Genomic DNA, 17,742 nt, shown 5'->3' with positions numbered 1-17,742 from the left:
CAAAAAAAAATAATTAAAAAATGCGTGAATAAACCCTTACATCACTATTTTTTTATATGTCTCGTTTTAAGCGAAATGGCGATATTGATCTGGAGTACGTCCACTTGAACAGATTCAATTAAGAGGAACAGGTGATTTTAATTCCTGTATTATTGTATAATTTTAATTTTAGTTCATGTGTTATTATTTGATTATGTACATTTAACATTCAATTATTTGAAGTATGTGGTTTTTGTCCTTGAAACTAACAAAAGAAACTCTTTAATAAAATAATTATTTTAAAATATATAAAATAAAATAAATAAAAGGGTTGGTGATTTTCTAAAGGCTTGTAGAATTATATATGATATATACAATTTAAAATAATTATTCTAATTGTATATTTTTAAAAATACATAAAATATAAGTTAAATGTTATACATGAAATCTTCAAACATTTAGAATCGCCAATGCTTTATTTTATTTTATTTTCAAATAGTCATTTTGTTAACTAAATAACTTTTGTAAACTTCAAGGATTAAAAGCGCACGCTTTAAATAATTGAAAGTTAATTTTCCGTAACCAAACAACACCGGAGACTAAAATTAGAATTATACAAAAATGCAGGGATTAAAAATCACTATTTTCCCATTTAATTAATTAGAATATCAGAAAGGTGGTGCATCTGATATTGGTCTTTCTCTTGAAGTAGAAAATAACGAACACAAACAATAACAAAAGGGATAAAAAGGTTAAGGTACGAATCAGCAGTCATTTCACTAACCACGGAAAAAATAAATATTTTTAAAAACAAGGAATGAAATGACAAAGAAAGAGAGAAATAAAGAGAGGAGATTCCACTACACATGGCAGAATAAAATAAAAACAGATCTTAAATAAATAATTGAAGAAGAAGAGGGCATGCATTACCACTACTCACACAGAAATTAAAATGTCAAAGATCAAAGAAATTAAACACAAAAAAATAGGTCACAGTATCACCACGAAGCAAAATTCAAGTAATATGGACAAAGCAAAAAGTGATCTTTTACAGGTTCTTATGCACAGGGCATGGACAGCAGTCATGCATCCATTTTGAATTATTAACCAATGAAAAAAAGATAATTAGAATTGTAGCAGCAAATAGTCTCAGAAAGTTAAAACAAAATTGCAGCTGTGCAAAAAATAGGCCAAGTAGATCTCTGGACAGTGAATAATTCTCCTAAAAACTTGACGACTGTCAATTCCGATTAGTCTAAAGCAGCTATAATTGCATCAACAACTTCTTGGGTGGTGCTATCCCCTCCAACATCCTTTGTCCTGAATTTTCCCTCTTCTATTACATGTCTTACAGCAGTTTCTAAACGATCAGCATATGACGGAAATTCAAGATGTCTCAGCATCATTGCTGACGACAGAAGAAGCGCCACTGGATTTGCTCTCTTAAGCTTCAATATCTTTTCATTGCCGACATTCCCAGCGGAAGCACCTTGCTCAAAAACTGCTTGATCAGCGCCAACGTTACCTGAGAGAACAACAGTCCTACATTATGTCTCATACACGGCCTAATACTTGAGGAGGAAACGCTGAGAATACTTTAAGTGTTCCCTGATAAACACTATAAATGATCTGTAGAATAGAGAAGGATGAGGCTTTAATCTTTCTTCCAACAAATAAATTGTGAACAAGTACTGATGAGCATAGTGGTGATGCCTCGCGAGAAGGAGCAAGCACTCACAAAAAGGGTTCTACTGCACTTTGTTAAGTATTAGCAACTAGTCTGAGCTGTCTCATATAAGCAAAAGAGCATTAACCAATTCAGGAACCAAACAGTAATCAAATGGATATCATTATACTAGAAGCTTCTTTATCAACACTTCTACTCACAGTCATGGAGGAGGGGGGAAAGAAGCGATGTAGAGGCTTTGGGTCAAGCATCACAATTGTTCACCCGCACCAGCCCCATTGGGAAGTCGGAACTTACAAAGTCCTTTCAAGAGATATTGAAACCACAAAAATAATTGACCAGCTGCATTTACATTGGACATGCTAACTGAGTAAGCCATCAGTGAAGTTTGGAAAAACATAAAGATCCATCCAATAGAAAAATGAAGAGAAAAAGCAACACAGACCAAGGTACTTGAGCTGCAGAAGTGAAATCCCACTAGTGGGGCTTGGAGAGGGTAAAGTATATTAAGACCTTACCCCCTTACCTCATGCTTACCTCATGGAGGTAGAGAGGTTGTTTCCGAAATATTATCGACTCAAGGAATGCATATCAAAGAGGTATCGAAGAGAAAATACAAAGTAAAAAGACATAGCAAATAATAATGAAAACATTATATAGCATTTAACAACCACAAAAAAAGAACAACAAAATAATGTGAAAACTGAGGCACAAGAAACAACAGTTAGTAACAGAAATTGGAGGACAAGACACTATGTGGATAATGCTAATACTATCCACAGTGAAAATGTGTTGTTCACCTTAGTTACCCATGTTCTGAGCCTTCTCTGCACCTCCAACAAATGAGAGAGCTAGGTTATGTGAGCTCCGGTTTTCAAATTAAACATTTGTTAAGATGACCTAATCCCTAGTGTAACAAAATTTCTTATATTGAAATTCTGTTATCCTCCTCTACTAAAATATTGTGCGACTTCAGCTATTCTCTAGCCCTCAGATAATCAACCTCTGCAGAAGACTTCTCTGTTCTAACCTAATGTGCATAAGATTGTCTAAATCTGATACTCTTGACCGATGAATTTTTCTGTAGTTAGGTTATGTATTTGCAGTCTGAGTCTGCTTAACCTATGGCATGACTGTGTCGGGCCTCCTTTTTCCTAGCACTAATCGAATGAGAACACACCGAGTAAGTGGTATCTATAGTCGTAATCTCAATCTGCAACGATTTCCACTACCTCTGCCTTGATTTCGCAGCACTAATGTCAATCTGGTTATACTGAAGTCCAACAGATGATGCGCCCATCCACTGTATTTCTTTTTCTTTTCAAGTACCTCAAGTTCTATAAGATATGATTTTTCTGTCCATTTAGAGAGTTTATTGGATCAATTTTCCATTCTTATTGCAGTATAGCTAGACTTAAGCTACCAAGAAATCAAACTACAAAGGAGTTTGTTCATTTAGCTGCCAGAAAGTTTAACAGGTTTAGATCACCAGAATTATGTTTGATGAAATGTGAGCTACATATTAGACAGCAAATGAAGGGTATCTTAACTAGTGAAAATCTTAAGATCAAATTGTCATCTATAGACCAAAAAAAGACAGCTAATGCCAGCCAAAGTCAACAACTTAGCATAATAGAGAGATGTAAATAATTCAATATATATATATATATATCAGAAATTTACCTCCTGGCATGACTCCTGTGCCACCAGCTATGCCAGCAGCCGTATTTGCAATCAAATTTCCATAGAGGTTGGGAGTCACCTACATAATTGCAATTTGTTGTACTTCAGCAACAAGCTTATCAGCGATGTATCAAAATGAGGAAAGGGGTTAATAAAAAGAGGCAGAATAAAACACTAAAACTTGCTTCTGGACCGATGCAGGAAAGCTGATGACTCTTAATCTACAAAACCCACCATGAGAAAGACAAGGGGGAGATACCTGCCTTAGCTAATCTTAAATGTTTTTCCATCCATACTTTCTCAGTGATATTCTTATTTTTATAAGGTAAGCTTTTATAGATGTATGACAAGCAACAAAGGCTTGATGGAACATTGAACCAGTTACAAGCTTCGGTCAGTTAAAACAGAGTGTGTAAGGAGTTAAAACAAAGTAAAGCACGGCCTCACATTCTAAGTAACATTTATATTTGCCATGTTATCCAAAAAGAAAGCAAAAGAATACATTTAAATTTAAGACTATGTACGTTCTCTTGTTTGTGTTGAAAAATATCCTCTTCGGGTAGTCCACCAAATAGCTGCCGGGATAGCAATACATCCCTTTCCTTTAAGTTGCACTGAGTGAGGCAAGCATTTTTTTACCACCAATCAAGCTCACTGATTCGTACTAATAGTTTCTTGTGCTTCGATAATTGTATTATTTTGTTGTATTTACTGTTCAGCATGTTTTATTATACTTTCACATCCATTACTTCTTTTTTTGGAGTGCTTTGATTTGTTTTTGCTTGAGCTGCGGGTCTATAGGAAACACCCTCTCTACCGCTGAGGTAGGGGTAAGGTTTGCGTACACTCTACCCTCCCCCTCCCCAGACCCTACTTTGTGGGACTACTTTGGTATGCAGTTGTTGTAGTCAAGCTCGCTGATTCATATTATTTACAAGAAAATCAAAGAGGACGCTCGGAAATCCCAGGTGCAAGATTATCCAAGTTGTAGAAGGAGAAGGAAAAAGACTCTTAATATTTTTGCTGACATTGTCATTTGGACTTTGTTATTTCATCACATCACTTTTCTCAACCATTACCAGTAAGAACACAAAATAAGAGGTCAAAGTAGATGCTAGAGACACGCTGCCAAGGGTAGGCCCTTTGACTACGTAAGCAACTCTGTGAAGACACACTTTCCAATGTCATTTGTGTGTCGTTAATCCATAGCCGAGTACCATATGAACTAGTCTCATAGCATCTTCAAGGAATTTTTGAACTTCAAAAGTCAAGCTAATCATCCAACTACACACAAACAAAAGACAGGACAAGCTCTCAGTATGCCCATCCTCTCCTCAATGATTACACAAGATTGATAGCACTCGCCATTAGACTTCATTTTGTGATAAACTTATCTGACACCATTAGATATCAGATTTATAAAGGAAGCTAGAATTTAAGGACTTAGTAAAAGAAAAGCCAAGGAAGCATATCCCCATACCATGACATCAAATTGATCTGGCCTTGAGACAAGTTGCATGCAGCAATTATCCACAATAATCTCCTCATACTGTATTTCTGGATATTTAGCTGCAACTTCCCTACAGGATTCTAAGAATAGACCATCTGCAAGTTTCATAATGTTGGCTTTGTGCACAGCTGTGACCTTCTTTCTTTTGTTCACATGAGCATACTCAAACGCAAATTTTGCTATTCGTTCTGAGCAATATTTTGTTATCACCTGGAAAGCGAACACATGAAAGTATAGGATAAAGCAAGTTGTGGAACAGGAAAACTTTACAGACGATTTGATATAATAAGAACCACAAAGGAAAATTAGTGAAGAGAAAAAACAAATCTTTCATAGAAGAGGAAAGAAACGAGCATAATAAGAATATCATTAAACCTCATAGGCAGAAATTGGTAATGTTACAAAAGAAAGAATGTTATAAAGAAAATATCATATGTCCATCTTGCTAAGCTGGCCCATTTCTCTAACGTTGTGACCAGGTAAAGATAAGCTCTAACTATGCAATTCTTCCTCATGCACAAACCAAGATCAAACAGGTTCAACTGCAACTGACAATCCATACACTTCACTCAAGATTACACCGTCTATCAAGCATATTCTATACATGGTAATAATGTCATAAAATGAAGAAGATATGCGATGCTTCTGAAAAATTGCACCCTCCAGCATAAGGATGGAGCGCAAAAGGTACTCCTCATTTAATCAAATAATGTGCACTGCGCCCAACATTGGGCCTGCCATAGCAGCCATACTAACCTATTAAGGAATCAGGGCTTTGTTGTGCCACCTACTGTCATACATAGGGCCTTGTGCACACTACCCAACAAAGGGGCTAAACATGACTATGATCTAAATCGTCAAGGATAAGTGCACATTTGGAACACCACATAGTTACATCCTTTTAGCAATTTGAGGATTCAGAGTACCCAAATGTACATGAGAGCCATCTACACGTCCAATCCTACTTTAAAAAGTAAATGATCCCATTTTTTAGATACAGTAAAGTTGGATACAACAACAAAAACTATGCCCAATCCCATACTAGTATGAGTTGTCTATATAATCCATCCGAACCATCTGGACCCACTTCATTGCAATAGTCAATAAAGGCTCCTGAAAGAATAAAGTTGTACCAGCATGACTCTAGTCATTTTGGCATCCTTGTGTTTATCTTAGCTAAACACACATGCCTATTAAGAGAGGTCCTTCGGACAGCAACCTAGGTAGTCATTTTCTTAACACATTCAATATTCATCAAAATTTAAATTCAATGAGGGGAAAGTTTCCACAAAGCAGAATTAAGCAAAGATTACGAATCTAACAAACTCACTTCACATACTAAAATAACAAAGTTCTCAAAAATGAAAATTGCAGTACCTTAAGGCTCTCAACGACACCAGGAACAACCTCATGCTCAAGGCCAGCATACTCTCCCTCAGTATTCTCCCTAATCACAACAATATCCACATCCTCATGCCGCGTAGGCAACCCTGGCAGAGTAAAACAATGCACAATGGAAGCGTACAAATCAAGCTCTTTTCTCATTTGCACATTTAGCGAACTAACACCTCCACCAACCGGAGTCCTTAGCCCTCCTTTCAGACAAACCTTATTCTTCTTAATCGAATCAATTACTTCCTCCGGCATACACTTCATATCACCACGCACTTCGTATCGCTCAAAGTAAACAGGTGCCTTCATCGCCTTCATCACCTGTTCGACTGAATCGGTTACCAGTGGACCAACGCCATCGCCTGGGATCAGCGTGACGGCTCGCGGCGAGACGGTAGAGGTAAAACAACGATTGGTCGATTGTTGGATGAGTTGTTTTAGGATCGGAAAGGATTTCCGAGCCATAGCTATTTGATTTTGATTTTGATTTGTGTTGAATTCTTCAGATTGATAATGGCTTTAAGTCGCCATGAAAGGGCAGTGAAGAAAGTCGAAGCAGATACGGAAAAGGGGAAGTGGAGAGAGCGGTAGCAATGCGCGCCACATTTTGCGTGAACCGCTGAAGAATAACCGGTCCATCTGACCAAACACCACCTCATGTACTCATGGTTCATGGACTTCCAATTTCTACATTTAATTTAAATATTTTTTTTAAGGATTAATTTTTATATAAATATTTAAATTATTAATTATTTGATTTATAGTATTTTTTTCATAAGTTCAAAATATATAAATTTCTTCTAAAAAAATAATTTTTTTTATATTTTAATTTCACAATTAAAATTTGAAATTTTGAAATGTGTCACATAAAAACTTAGGACATATTAAGTAGTTTAAACATGTTAAGACATAATTTTAATCATATTTTCATTGTAAATATTACTTTGTAAGAAGTTCATTATCTCGTAAAAATATAAAATTTCATTTAAAAAAAGGGCAAATAAGAGGGAAAAATTATACAACTATCTTAAACTTTGTACAATATAATTATTCTAAAAAATAAAAATCAAACCTTAAAAAATCACTTAATATAGAATAAAGGGATAAGTTTTCTTTTTATAAAATAAAAATAAAATTTCATGTACCATCAAAAACATTTCACATACATTAAAATGAAACAAGTACTAAATTGTTTATCAAGCAAATGTAATATATATCACTGCCGTTTATTTAGTTGGGAAAGTTCAAATTTAAATATACTATTTGAAATTGTTCAAATGTATCTGTCGTTTTTTTTTTGGTATGCTCATATTATTTCGTTAGCAAATAGTTTCGTATTTGCCCTTTGACATTAATAACACACCAACAGCGTGAAGTAGATGAACTACATATATTCGAATACTTTTAAACAAAGTTATAATTTATCCTTCAACTTTAATTTCATCATGATATAGAGTGACCACATCTCAAAATTAAGTAAAATTAGTAAAAAAAAAAAATCATTTTGTGTTCAATACCTACATTGAAAGACAAAGACGATTTCGTACTCAAGGAGACTTCAATTTGAGACTTTTTGTTTAAAATGATGGATTATTTATCAGTTCACCATCACTTCTGTTAGTGAAAGAATAATCGTTGATTGAGCTTAATTGCCCCTGCTAGTTGGGCCACAAAACCTTTTGCTTTGACCCACTGGATTCTCGGCCCAAAGAACAATTTTTTTTGTAAAAATTAAGCAAATCATATAGTCTAAGATAGAAATTACTCTCTTCCTACTCTTTCACTACTTAAAAAAAATCCCCATTTTTATATTATTTCGAATACATAATATTGCAGATCGATACTTTAATTAAAACGGACGGATACTTAAATTTTTAAATTGTTATTACTAGTTTACTGCTTAAAAAGGGGATTAAAAAAGAAAATTATAATCAACCCCACGAATCACATGGACGTTTAACAATTTTACCATTCAATCTTCATAAACCTCTAACTAAATTAGTCATTTTTGAATTACAAATTGTGAAACCTTCTCATTTTTGTACAGGATAAGAGACATAATGTTAAAAGATACTAAATATATTACAAATTTAGAGGATTGGAACAATTGTAAATATATAGTAACAAGTTTAATTTTGCGAGGCACATCAATTTGTGATGTTGAGAGCATGATAAATAATAATTGTGTATCATATACTTAATATACTTTTTTGGTAAATTTGTATCAACTTATACACATCAATTCGTGTTATTGAAAGCATGATAAATAATAATTGTGTATCATATACATAATATATTATTTGACAAATTTGTGTCAGCTTATAATACAGTATCAATTGTAGTCATTTGTACCAAATTTATAAGAGACATAATGTTAAAAGGTACTAAATATATTGAAAATTAACTGATTTGTATCAAGTATAAAAATATAGTATTAGGTGTTATGATACATACAAATTTTGCTATATAAAAAATAATGGTGTATCATATACATAATAAAGGTTTGAAAAATCTTGTATATGCTAATAATATAGTATCAATTATATATTAATTGTAATATACTCTACATTACAATTAATATAGAGTATAAAATATATGATGTATAAAATACTTATAATCGTGTATGATATACATAATTTTTTATATTTTGTATCATATAATATATGATGTATAAAATACTTAAAGTAGACAAAACTAACAACGTACTAACAATATCAATTATTATATTCAAAATAAATAATTTTGTTAAAAAAAAACTGAAAAACTTGAGAAAATGTAATTTGAAAAATAATAAACCCCAAAATATTAGTTAATGTATTTTTTTAAAAAAATGTTTGTGAATTGGTACATAATCACCAATCTATATGAACCAAGTCATCTTATTGTTATGGAGTGAAATAGCTCTTCAGCTTTAGTGGATCATCTCTATCGCTAACATATCCCACCTTGACCTTGTCGAGATCGTACTTTCATAATATTGTTGCATATCTTGTGCGAAGGTAGTCATCTCGGAAATCATTGGATAGATGTTCACTTTATCGCTAAAGAATTCAGCAAAGGCAACTACAAACATTCTACCGTCACTATAAACATTATACATGTACATTATAAAAATGAATTTAATTCGAACAAAATAAGTTAAATACATGATACTTTATAGTAAGTACAAGAATCTTATTGTTTAGTTGATACAATGATAATAATAGTAACTGATACCCAATACCAATTGATGATATTTGTTTCTGATACTAAATGAAACATCATATATTCATTATATTTTATTTAAGTATCATGGTTAAACTATTTTATAATATTATACACTATTCTGCAAATTACATCTCATCAAAATAATTTTTACTATATAGTTTGATAGATTAGTGACAATATATCGAAAAATAAAAAGAATCAAAATTAGGATTTCACATATAATTTCGTAAGATATAAAGCAAGATACAAAATAATATGATAATGTATCATTGTTGTCAACATATTTAATTTTTAAAAAATAACTCACCAAAGATGAAGTTCTTCCACATTTGCTTTAAAACATAAGTTTCATCCTTCTTCAACTTCGTCTTCTAAATATTATGATTCGTCATTGTTAATGGATCCTACAACCTTTTGAAACAATTTTCAACTCAATCATCATCATTAGAATCATAATGAGTTGATTAGATCTATTTTTATGAAAGTTTTCAACATAAAAAAAAAAAGACAAGGTACCATACTAAAAAGAGGGAGCAAAATTCATATGTATAAGAATATTGTAAATAAAAACAATAACTTTTTTTTTTATAAAAAAAATGAAATCTAAAGAACTGGAAATAAAAAAACTGATGAAAAAATAGTCCTACCTCTTTAGGAACTTGAAATTGATACACTTTAGAGAGAATAGATTTGAAATTAAAAAATTGAGCGATTGATGTAACTGTTGATATATGAGAGTGATTTTAGGCGTAAAAATAGGAACAAAATCGTGGATTGAAGGGATGTGAATAATGTATCTGAAAAATGAGAGAAAAAGAGAAAAAAGGGATTTATGAAATATTTTGAAATGGCAGAAAATTTTAAAAATTATGGAAGAAAGATTGTGTAGTTAATTAATTTTGCTAATTCTTTTAGCAACGTTGAACGTTTCGAACACCATATATTAGCCAATAATAGGTTAAATGAACAATAATGTGATTGAAAATCAATGTATGAGAGGCGAAGTTAGAAACTTAGATATGAATTCTATTGAATTATTTATTTTTTGTTCAAACAATATATTTGTATAAAGAAACTTATTAGATATGTAAATCCGTCTCAATCTAGGATGCAGGTATAACACGCTTGATCTATATAACACTTGTTTAATGTAAATTTTTTTGTTCACTTTCAAGATGAATATTAGGATTATAGAACAATCTTAATACATTTAAAGAAGAACTCCATCGAAATTACAATCAAGTCAAATATAATGAGGGAGAAGCTTAGTAACTACGCTGACAAATTTACTTGTATTTTCATTTTATTTGTAAAAGTTCAATTCCCCACATTTTATACAATGATTTGTATATAAAATGTTAAAAAATAGGGCAACTTTTACATATAACAAATAAAAAATTCATATTTGTATGTTATAGCAAAGTTTGCATAATTGCGCTCCATAGCAAACATAGAAACTGTATAATTCGCTATACATATACAGTTGAAGCAAATTGTATAAAACGAAGTGTATAAAACAAGAAAGAGAAAGACACTTGGGCAGAGAACTTTATAAAAACGAAGTGTATAAAACGAATTGTATTATTATAAATGTATAGAACGATTATATACAATTTGAATTTGTATAAAATGAGAAAGAGAGAAAGACAAAAAAGACTTGACAAGAAATATACAATTGAATCGAATTGTATAAAACGAGAAAGAGATAAATTAGATACAATTTGAAAATTGTATAAAACGAGAAAGAGAGAAAGACAAAAAAAATTGGGCAGGGGAGTATTTTTATTGTATAATTATAAGTGTATAGGACGAAAATATATGTACTTGCATGTGTATATACAACTTTCTCACGCTTTATACAAACAGAAATGCAATTTATACATTTCGCTTCTGTTTGTATAAGTGAGAAAGGCGAGGGTGGCGAGCGAGATCTGCAATAGGGGAGAGAGGGGAACAAAAATATATGTATTTATACAATTTTCTCTGCTTTATACAATTAGAAACAATTTTTATACACTTGTGTTTGTATAAAAAGTGAGGAAGCGAGTGAGAGACTGGAGGAGAGTGGCGAGCGAGATATTTGGGAGAGAGGCGCCTGGCAATTTTTTGCAAACGTTTGCTATGGAGCACAATTAAATCAAACCCTAGCTACTCCATTTATTTTAGGTTATTAATTTGCTATTATATACAATTTCCCCTAAAAAATATGTTCGTAGTCTTGTATGAAATAAATTTTGCTACAAATTAAAAGGAAGAGAAAAGATATAAAGTGACACCTGAAAGTTGTTCCGAATTTTTAAAAAGACACTTAAACTTTGCAAGCGTCCTATTACCCCTAAACAATTCTGAATTGATATTATTACATAATTTATTATCCACCTGACATGGAGAGTGTATGCACTATCTTAAAGAGCGTGAAGCAAAAAAAAAACGAATATAATTTTATTTTTGCAAGTATTTTGCTATAAAATACACTTTCTTGTTTTTCATATTATTTTAACTTTTTCTCCTTATTATTTTTTCTTTTTCTTTCTCCCTTCTTCTTCAAAAAATCATTTTCATCTTAATTGAAGATCCTCACTTTAAATATCACTTTTTATCACAATTTCATCTCCCCTTTTTACTACTATTAAGACTATATCTAAATATTATATTACATTCGAACAACTTGATAAGCACATTAGATTTCAAGATGAGTAGTAGGTATTATTTAATTTTTTAATCCAAATTTCAATTAAACTTTTTCAAATTTCGGAGAATTATGATTATTTCAAAATTATCATTTCTAGTTTGAAAATATATGAAAATAAGCTAAATTAATGAGATCATTAGGGAGTATTATATAGTTTTTGTTTTATCCGATTTCAATTAAATTCTTTCAATTTTCAGAAATTAATTTATTCTTTTAAAATTATGATTCTAATTTTGGATTTATATGAAAATGAGTAGTTGATGATACTTCAAAATTTTAAATTATTTAGAAAAATAATTAATCTTGTTATCAATAATTTAATAAAGTATAAATAATATTATGAATAGAATTTGACCGGAGAAGAAGAAGATTAAGAAAAAAAATGAGAGTGAGCTTCAATTTTACATGAGGGGGTGGGAGGTGAAGAAAAAAAAAGAAAATGAAGAAAGGTAAAAGATGAAATAATCAAAATTAAAATTCAAAAAGTAAGAGAGAGAGAAACAAAAAAAAAGATAATGGAAAATTTTAAAACAAAAAAATATATTTTTAATTAAAATAACACTTGTCATGTATTGATTGGTGTGTAAACGCACTTACTTTTTAAAATTTGAGGCTGATTAAAAAATGATATAATAATATCAATTCATAATTATTTATTAAAATAATAAAACAGTTATAAAGCGAAAATGTCTTTTTAAAAATATGCCACAAAAGGTATTGTCATATTAAAGGCAATTTTCAAGCAAAGTCTTGTGGCTATGAATCTCCATCCATTTACTCTCATTTTCTCAAGAAAGGGCGAATATTCCAACATTTTGTTGTACTATATATGTCTCCTTGTGAATTTCTTTTTATTCTATTTTATTTTATTTTTTATATATTACTATATGATTCCATGTATTTTAACACCAGCTCAATTACCTTTCTAATCTAGATCTAGAATAATAATTTCTTCAATTGCCTCTTTATTAAACCAGGCACAATAATTTAGTTTACCTTTGCTTTCTAAAACGTTTTGGGTCAATTTTATGTCAAGATTTAAATTTGTTTTGCTTATAATTTTTGCCAGAAAAGGAAAAGAAAATTATTTTTTGGTCTACTTCTCTTCTTACTGTGTCATAGTAAATTCGTATATTTATTTATTTGAAAATTATTAAAGTTGGCATTAAAATTTTATTCTTAATGACATGACTTTTATGAATCCACTTGATATAAAAGTTTATTCTTTTTACCATAAAATATAAACACGAATTAAACTATCACAATCATTTAATTTCTAGTAAGAACAATAATTATTGTACTCTGTGAAGTATATATTAATGAAAAACCTAAATATTCAATTTAAACACCTAAATAACTCCTATATAGCAATAATTTGACTTTTGACCAACTTAGCAATAGAATTTTTACAAAATAAAACATTAGTAGATCGAAATAATGATAAACATGTGATTCTATAATAAGTAAGATTGAATTCCTTATTTTACTCTATTTTGTTCTACAAATATCTCTCTCTCAGTTATTAGTTAATGCCTTTTTCTCTAACCTCAAATGGTTGTATTTATTTTAATGGAAGTTGGTATATTAAATTAAACTCCGTTCTTTAAAAAACTAAATTAAACTCCGACTCTTTTATATTTCTTTTTAAAATCGACCTATCACTCTCTATTATGACAAGATTCTACCATAATCATTCTCATTAATATATTCATTATCCTTTCAAATAATGGAAAGAGATGAATACAAAATAAAACCTTTTTAAACAAAGCAAAAGAATAATAAAAAAATTATATATAATGACAAACTAATAAATCAAATTAATTGCTATAAGCACCCTTTGATTTAATTGTACCCCGTAACAAATTATTTGTCAGTTACCTCTCTCCCTCAAACTCTCGCCATTCTCCTCTCGCTACATCTCTCGCTCGCTTCCTCTCAGTTTTATTCAAACACAAGTGTATAAAATCTGTTTCCATTTGTATAAAGCGAGAGAAAATTATATAAATACATATATTTTTGTTCCCATCTCTCCCCTTTCCCAGATGTCGCTCGCCACCTTTGCCTCTCTCGGTTATACAAACAGAAATGAAATGTATAATTGTATTTTTATTTGTATAAAGCGAGAGAAAATTGTATATACACATGTAAATATATGTATTTTTTTCATATACACTTACAATTTTACAATAAAAATACTCCCCTGCACAGTTTCTTTTGCCTTTCTCTCTTTATCGTTTTATACAAATTCAAATTGTATATAATTTCTCTTTTTCTCGTTTTATACAATTCGATTCAATTGTATATTCCATGTCCAAGTATCTTTTGCCTTTCTCTCTTTCTCATTTTATGCAAATTCAAATTGTATAGTCGTTCTATACACTTATAATTATACAATTCATTTTATACACTTCGTTTTATATAATTCTTTGCCTAAGTCTCTTTCTTTTTCTCATTTTATACACTTCGTTTTATACAATTCGCTTCAATTATATATGTATAGCGAATTATACATATATATATTTTGCTATGGAATGCAATTATGTAAACTTTGCTATAGCATATAAAAATGAATTTTATGTTTGTTATATGCGAAAGTTGCCACAGAAAAATTGTGTGTATCCAAACGGAGTATAGTAATAAAATTGATTAGAAACTATATTGTAGTTTGACGTGATAGAGAAATAATGGGAGCTTCTTTATGTCAATTTGTAAATTTAATATTAGGGAACAATTCTAACTAACGGACAAATTAAGAAAATGGTTTTATATTAAGGTGGTTACGTGATAAGGTTTAATTCTTGAAGTGATTGATATATTTTAGTCTAACAATGCTAGAAGTGCGTTGAAGACCTATTAAAAGTTTTACAATATGTTAAACAAATATTGTTTTGTTTTAACTTGTTAAACTAGGCATGGAGTATAAGATTAGATTATTGAAACTTTATTATAATCTTTAGGGGGAAAAAACAAAAGGAATCGTGACTCAAGAGGAAGAAACAAAATTATAATTAACTTGTTTCTAAACAAAGAAATATATGTAAACTTTGAATAAAAGTGAAAATATACACTTTTTTCGTTCTAGTTTATATAACGTATTTGATTAACATTAAATATAAGAAATAAAATACTAAAATTATTTAAAAATATAATCTAACATAAGTGATAAGTACATATTTATGTCATTGTAAATAATTTATGCAGAAATAAATAAATAAAATATTTATTACTAAAGGATATATTTGGTACGGAAATACAAGTTGGGTTTTGTCAAGTCTTTTTTTTTTTTTTGGGTTTTCTGATGATTGGCAAGTAAGCAAATAAAAATTGTTATATCAAGCGTATTTTATATAATTGAATTAAATACTATTGAGTGGGGGTGGAAGGTGAGCTATGTTGGGAGTAGATAAGAGACAATTTATATAGAATTAACATTTTTCTATTTTTACTTTAAATTTGTTTTTTTAGAAGTATTTTTAAATTTTATTGTTTATTCAAACATATATATATATATATATATTTTTGAAAAATATTGTTTTATTCCTACCAAACACATCCTAATTTAAAATGGTTATATCATTTATTTTTTAATTTGATAAAAAAAATTATATTACGTAAAATTTAGATCGGAGCACTTTAATTAAAAAAAGCTAGTTTATCTTTTAAAATGCTAGTAAATTCTAAAAGCTTTTCATTTTTCCTTCAATGTTTAATATCGTATTAAAACCTGATTGTATTAAATTTTGTTTCACGTAGAATCTCATTCAGAGAAAAAAAATTTTTATCAAAAATTTTCATATTCAAAATTTAAATTCGAAATAGATACATAATTAACGGGGAGCAGATGTTTTGGTATTCCTAATGATAATGATGATATGAAAAGATAAAAGAGTCCCTACTAAAAGGAGTTTTGGCAGGGTCATTGGTGGCACACGTGATGGCCACGAAGGGACAATAGAATAAGGCTATGTTCATTTGTATGTAGTCCTATAAACGTCCAGGTACATTAATAATACTCCCCTAACGGGTACCTAGTAGTATACTTTAACAAGGGTATCATCAATTTCATAAACGTTTTGTCTTGTTACTGACATTTAAAGATGTATTTTTTCATCTATTAATATGGAAAAAATTATAATTAATAATATTTTTCATATTATTTTAGAATATATAATTTTTATTTAAAATATCAAATTAATGTAATCTAAGTTACCTTTTAAAATTAGTTAAATTGATTTTCAATAACTATAACATGACAAACATTTTCGAACTGAGGAAATAGCTCATTTATTTAATAATAGTAGTATTTTGTTTCTTGTTTGAATACTTCTCAAATCACTTCTTATGGCTCCACCACCCAACATTGATTATTGCAAATATTAAATATCCCTTTTTTTTTGTTATATATACACATATATAATATATATAAATCAAATCACTTTTATTAGTTCGTATGATTTTACGTTTTCATATTTTTAATTATTTTTAATAAAAATTAGAATTTAGACATTATCTTTCTACATATAAGAGCTTAGTTAGATCGTTACTTTTTCAAAACAATCTTCATTTGAGGATACTACTTAATAACATGTCTAAGATCAAATTTTGATAATTTTTTTTTTTTGAATAATTCAAGGAAGGCTGTAATAGATATTGATTCTAGAAGTTTGGAAATCAACTTATCGAATAAAAAAAATGATACATTTATTTATTTGATTTAACCTAGTTCACGAGAAAGAGTTATAGGGTTGGATTTATAATTTGTAGGATAGTTATAGAATTTAACTATTTACGAATTTATAATCTTTCTTTAACTAGTTAAACATGAATATCTTTTGAGATTTAAATTTTAATTATTTGTTGTTATGTTTTGATATAAAAAGAAACTTATTCTTTTGGATAATTTCATGTATAATAATTCATTAAGTCTTGTGTTTGGCATAAAGGAAAATATTTTTAATTTTTTCATATTTGGTTGGTACAAAAGTTTTGGAACATGTTTTTCAAATCAATTCATTTTCCTCAAAATTAAGGAAAATGACTTCCCTTCAAAAATTAAAAAAAACATTTTCCAAAACTCTACTCCAATTTTAAATTACATTTTTTTTGGAAAAAACAACAATTTTTTTTCAATTTTAATTTTTTTTACCTTATCCCTGACCCCCACCCACCCATCACCGGCCAACCCCCCTCCCCAAAAAAATAATTTTACATTTTAAAAATATTTTTAACTTCAAATTTTTATTTTTAAACTCCTCCCCCCACCCACTCCCAACCCCTAAAAAAATTAATTTTGTTTTTTTTAAAATACTATAAAGTTCAAATTTTTATTCCCCTACCCCACCCCAAATAAATTGTTTTTAAAAAATATTTTCAATTTCATAAATTATTTTCTACTCTAGTAAAAATAAAAGATGTCCCTCAAAAACATTTTTCATTCATAAATCAAACACTAAAAATCATTTCCCGATAATATTTTCTACTCACGAGCAAACATAAAAAAATAAGTCTAAAATACACCCTTAAGCATTAATATCTTCAGGCATACAATAATTTATTATCCTTATATATATATTTATTTAATTTTGACTTAAT

The 17,742-nt window shown here is 29.6% G+C and overlaps 1 protein-coding gene across 2 annotated transcripts; it reads right to left on the bottom strand.

Annotated features, from left to right (window-relative positions):
• Nucleotides 1-950: 950 nt before the first annotated feature.
• Nucleotides 951-6,916, bottom strand: LOC107008638 (isocitrate dehydrogenase [NAD] regulatory subunit 1, mitochondrial-like). 2 transcript variants are annotated; one of them, XR_003576979.1, is made up of 5 exons: nt 6,237-6,916; nt 4,830-5,069; nt 3,350-3,428; nt 1,867-2,008; nt 1,381-1,504 (listed from the first exon to the last, which is right to left on the bottom strand). XR_003576979.1 is itself a non-coding variant. In XM_015207754.2 (4 exons), the coding sequence occupies exons 1-4, from the start codon at nt 6,714-6,716 to the stop codon at nt 1,230-1,232; spliced, it is 1,074 nt and encodes a 357-aa protein (XP_015063240.1). In that variant the 5' UTR covers nt 6,717-6,916; the 3' UTR covers nt 951-1,229. The 2 variants fall into 2 exon arrangements, 1 of the variants encoding a protein (XP_015063240.1); XM_015207754.2 differs by lacking the exon at nt 1,867-2,008 and having other exon boundaries at nt 951-1,504.
• Between the last annotated feature and the right edge of the window lie 10,826 nt (nt 6,917-17,742).

Source organism: Solanum pennellii, chromosome 2 (genome assembly GCF_001406875.1).
Source record: "Solanum pennellii chromosome 2, SPENNV200".
NCBI classification, from domain to species: Eukaryota; Viridiplantae; Streptophyta; class Magnoliopsida; order Solanales; family Solanaceae; genus Solanum; species Solanum pennellii.
The sequence above is the reverse complement of the archived record's forward strand: the minus strand, read 5'-3'. Positions and strand labels throughout refer to the sequence as shown.

Bases quoted from the DNA above. Each gene is read 5' to 3' on its own strand.
- LOC107008638 (XM_015207754.2), bottom strand. From the start codon at position 6,716: ATGGCTCGGAAATCCTTTCCGATCCTAAAACAACTCATCCAACAATCG. The intron at 5,070-6,236 runs GTACTGCAATTT...TTCGCTTTCCAG, and splicing joins GTGTCGTTGAGAGCCTTAAG to GTGATAACAAAATATTGCTC. The intron at 3,429-4,829 runs GTATGGGGATAT...GCAATTATGTAG, and splicing joins CAGATCAATTTGATGTCATG to GTGACTCCCAACCTCTATGG.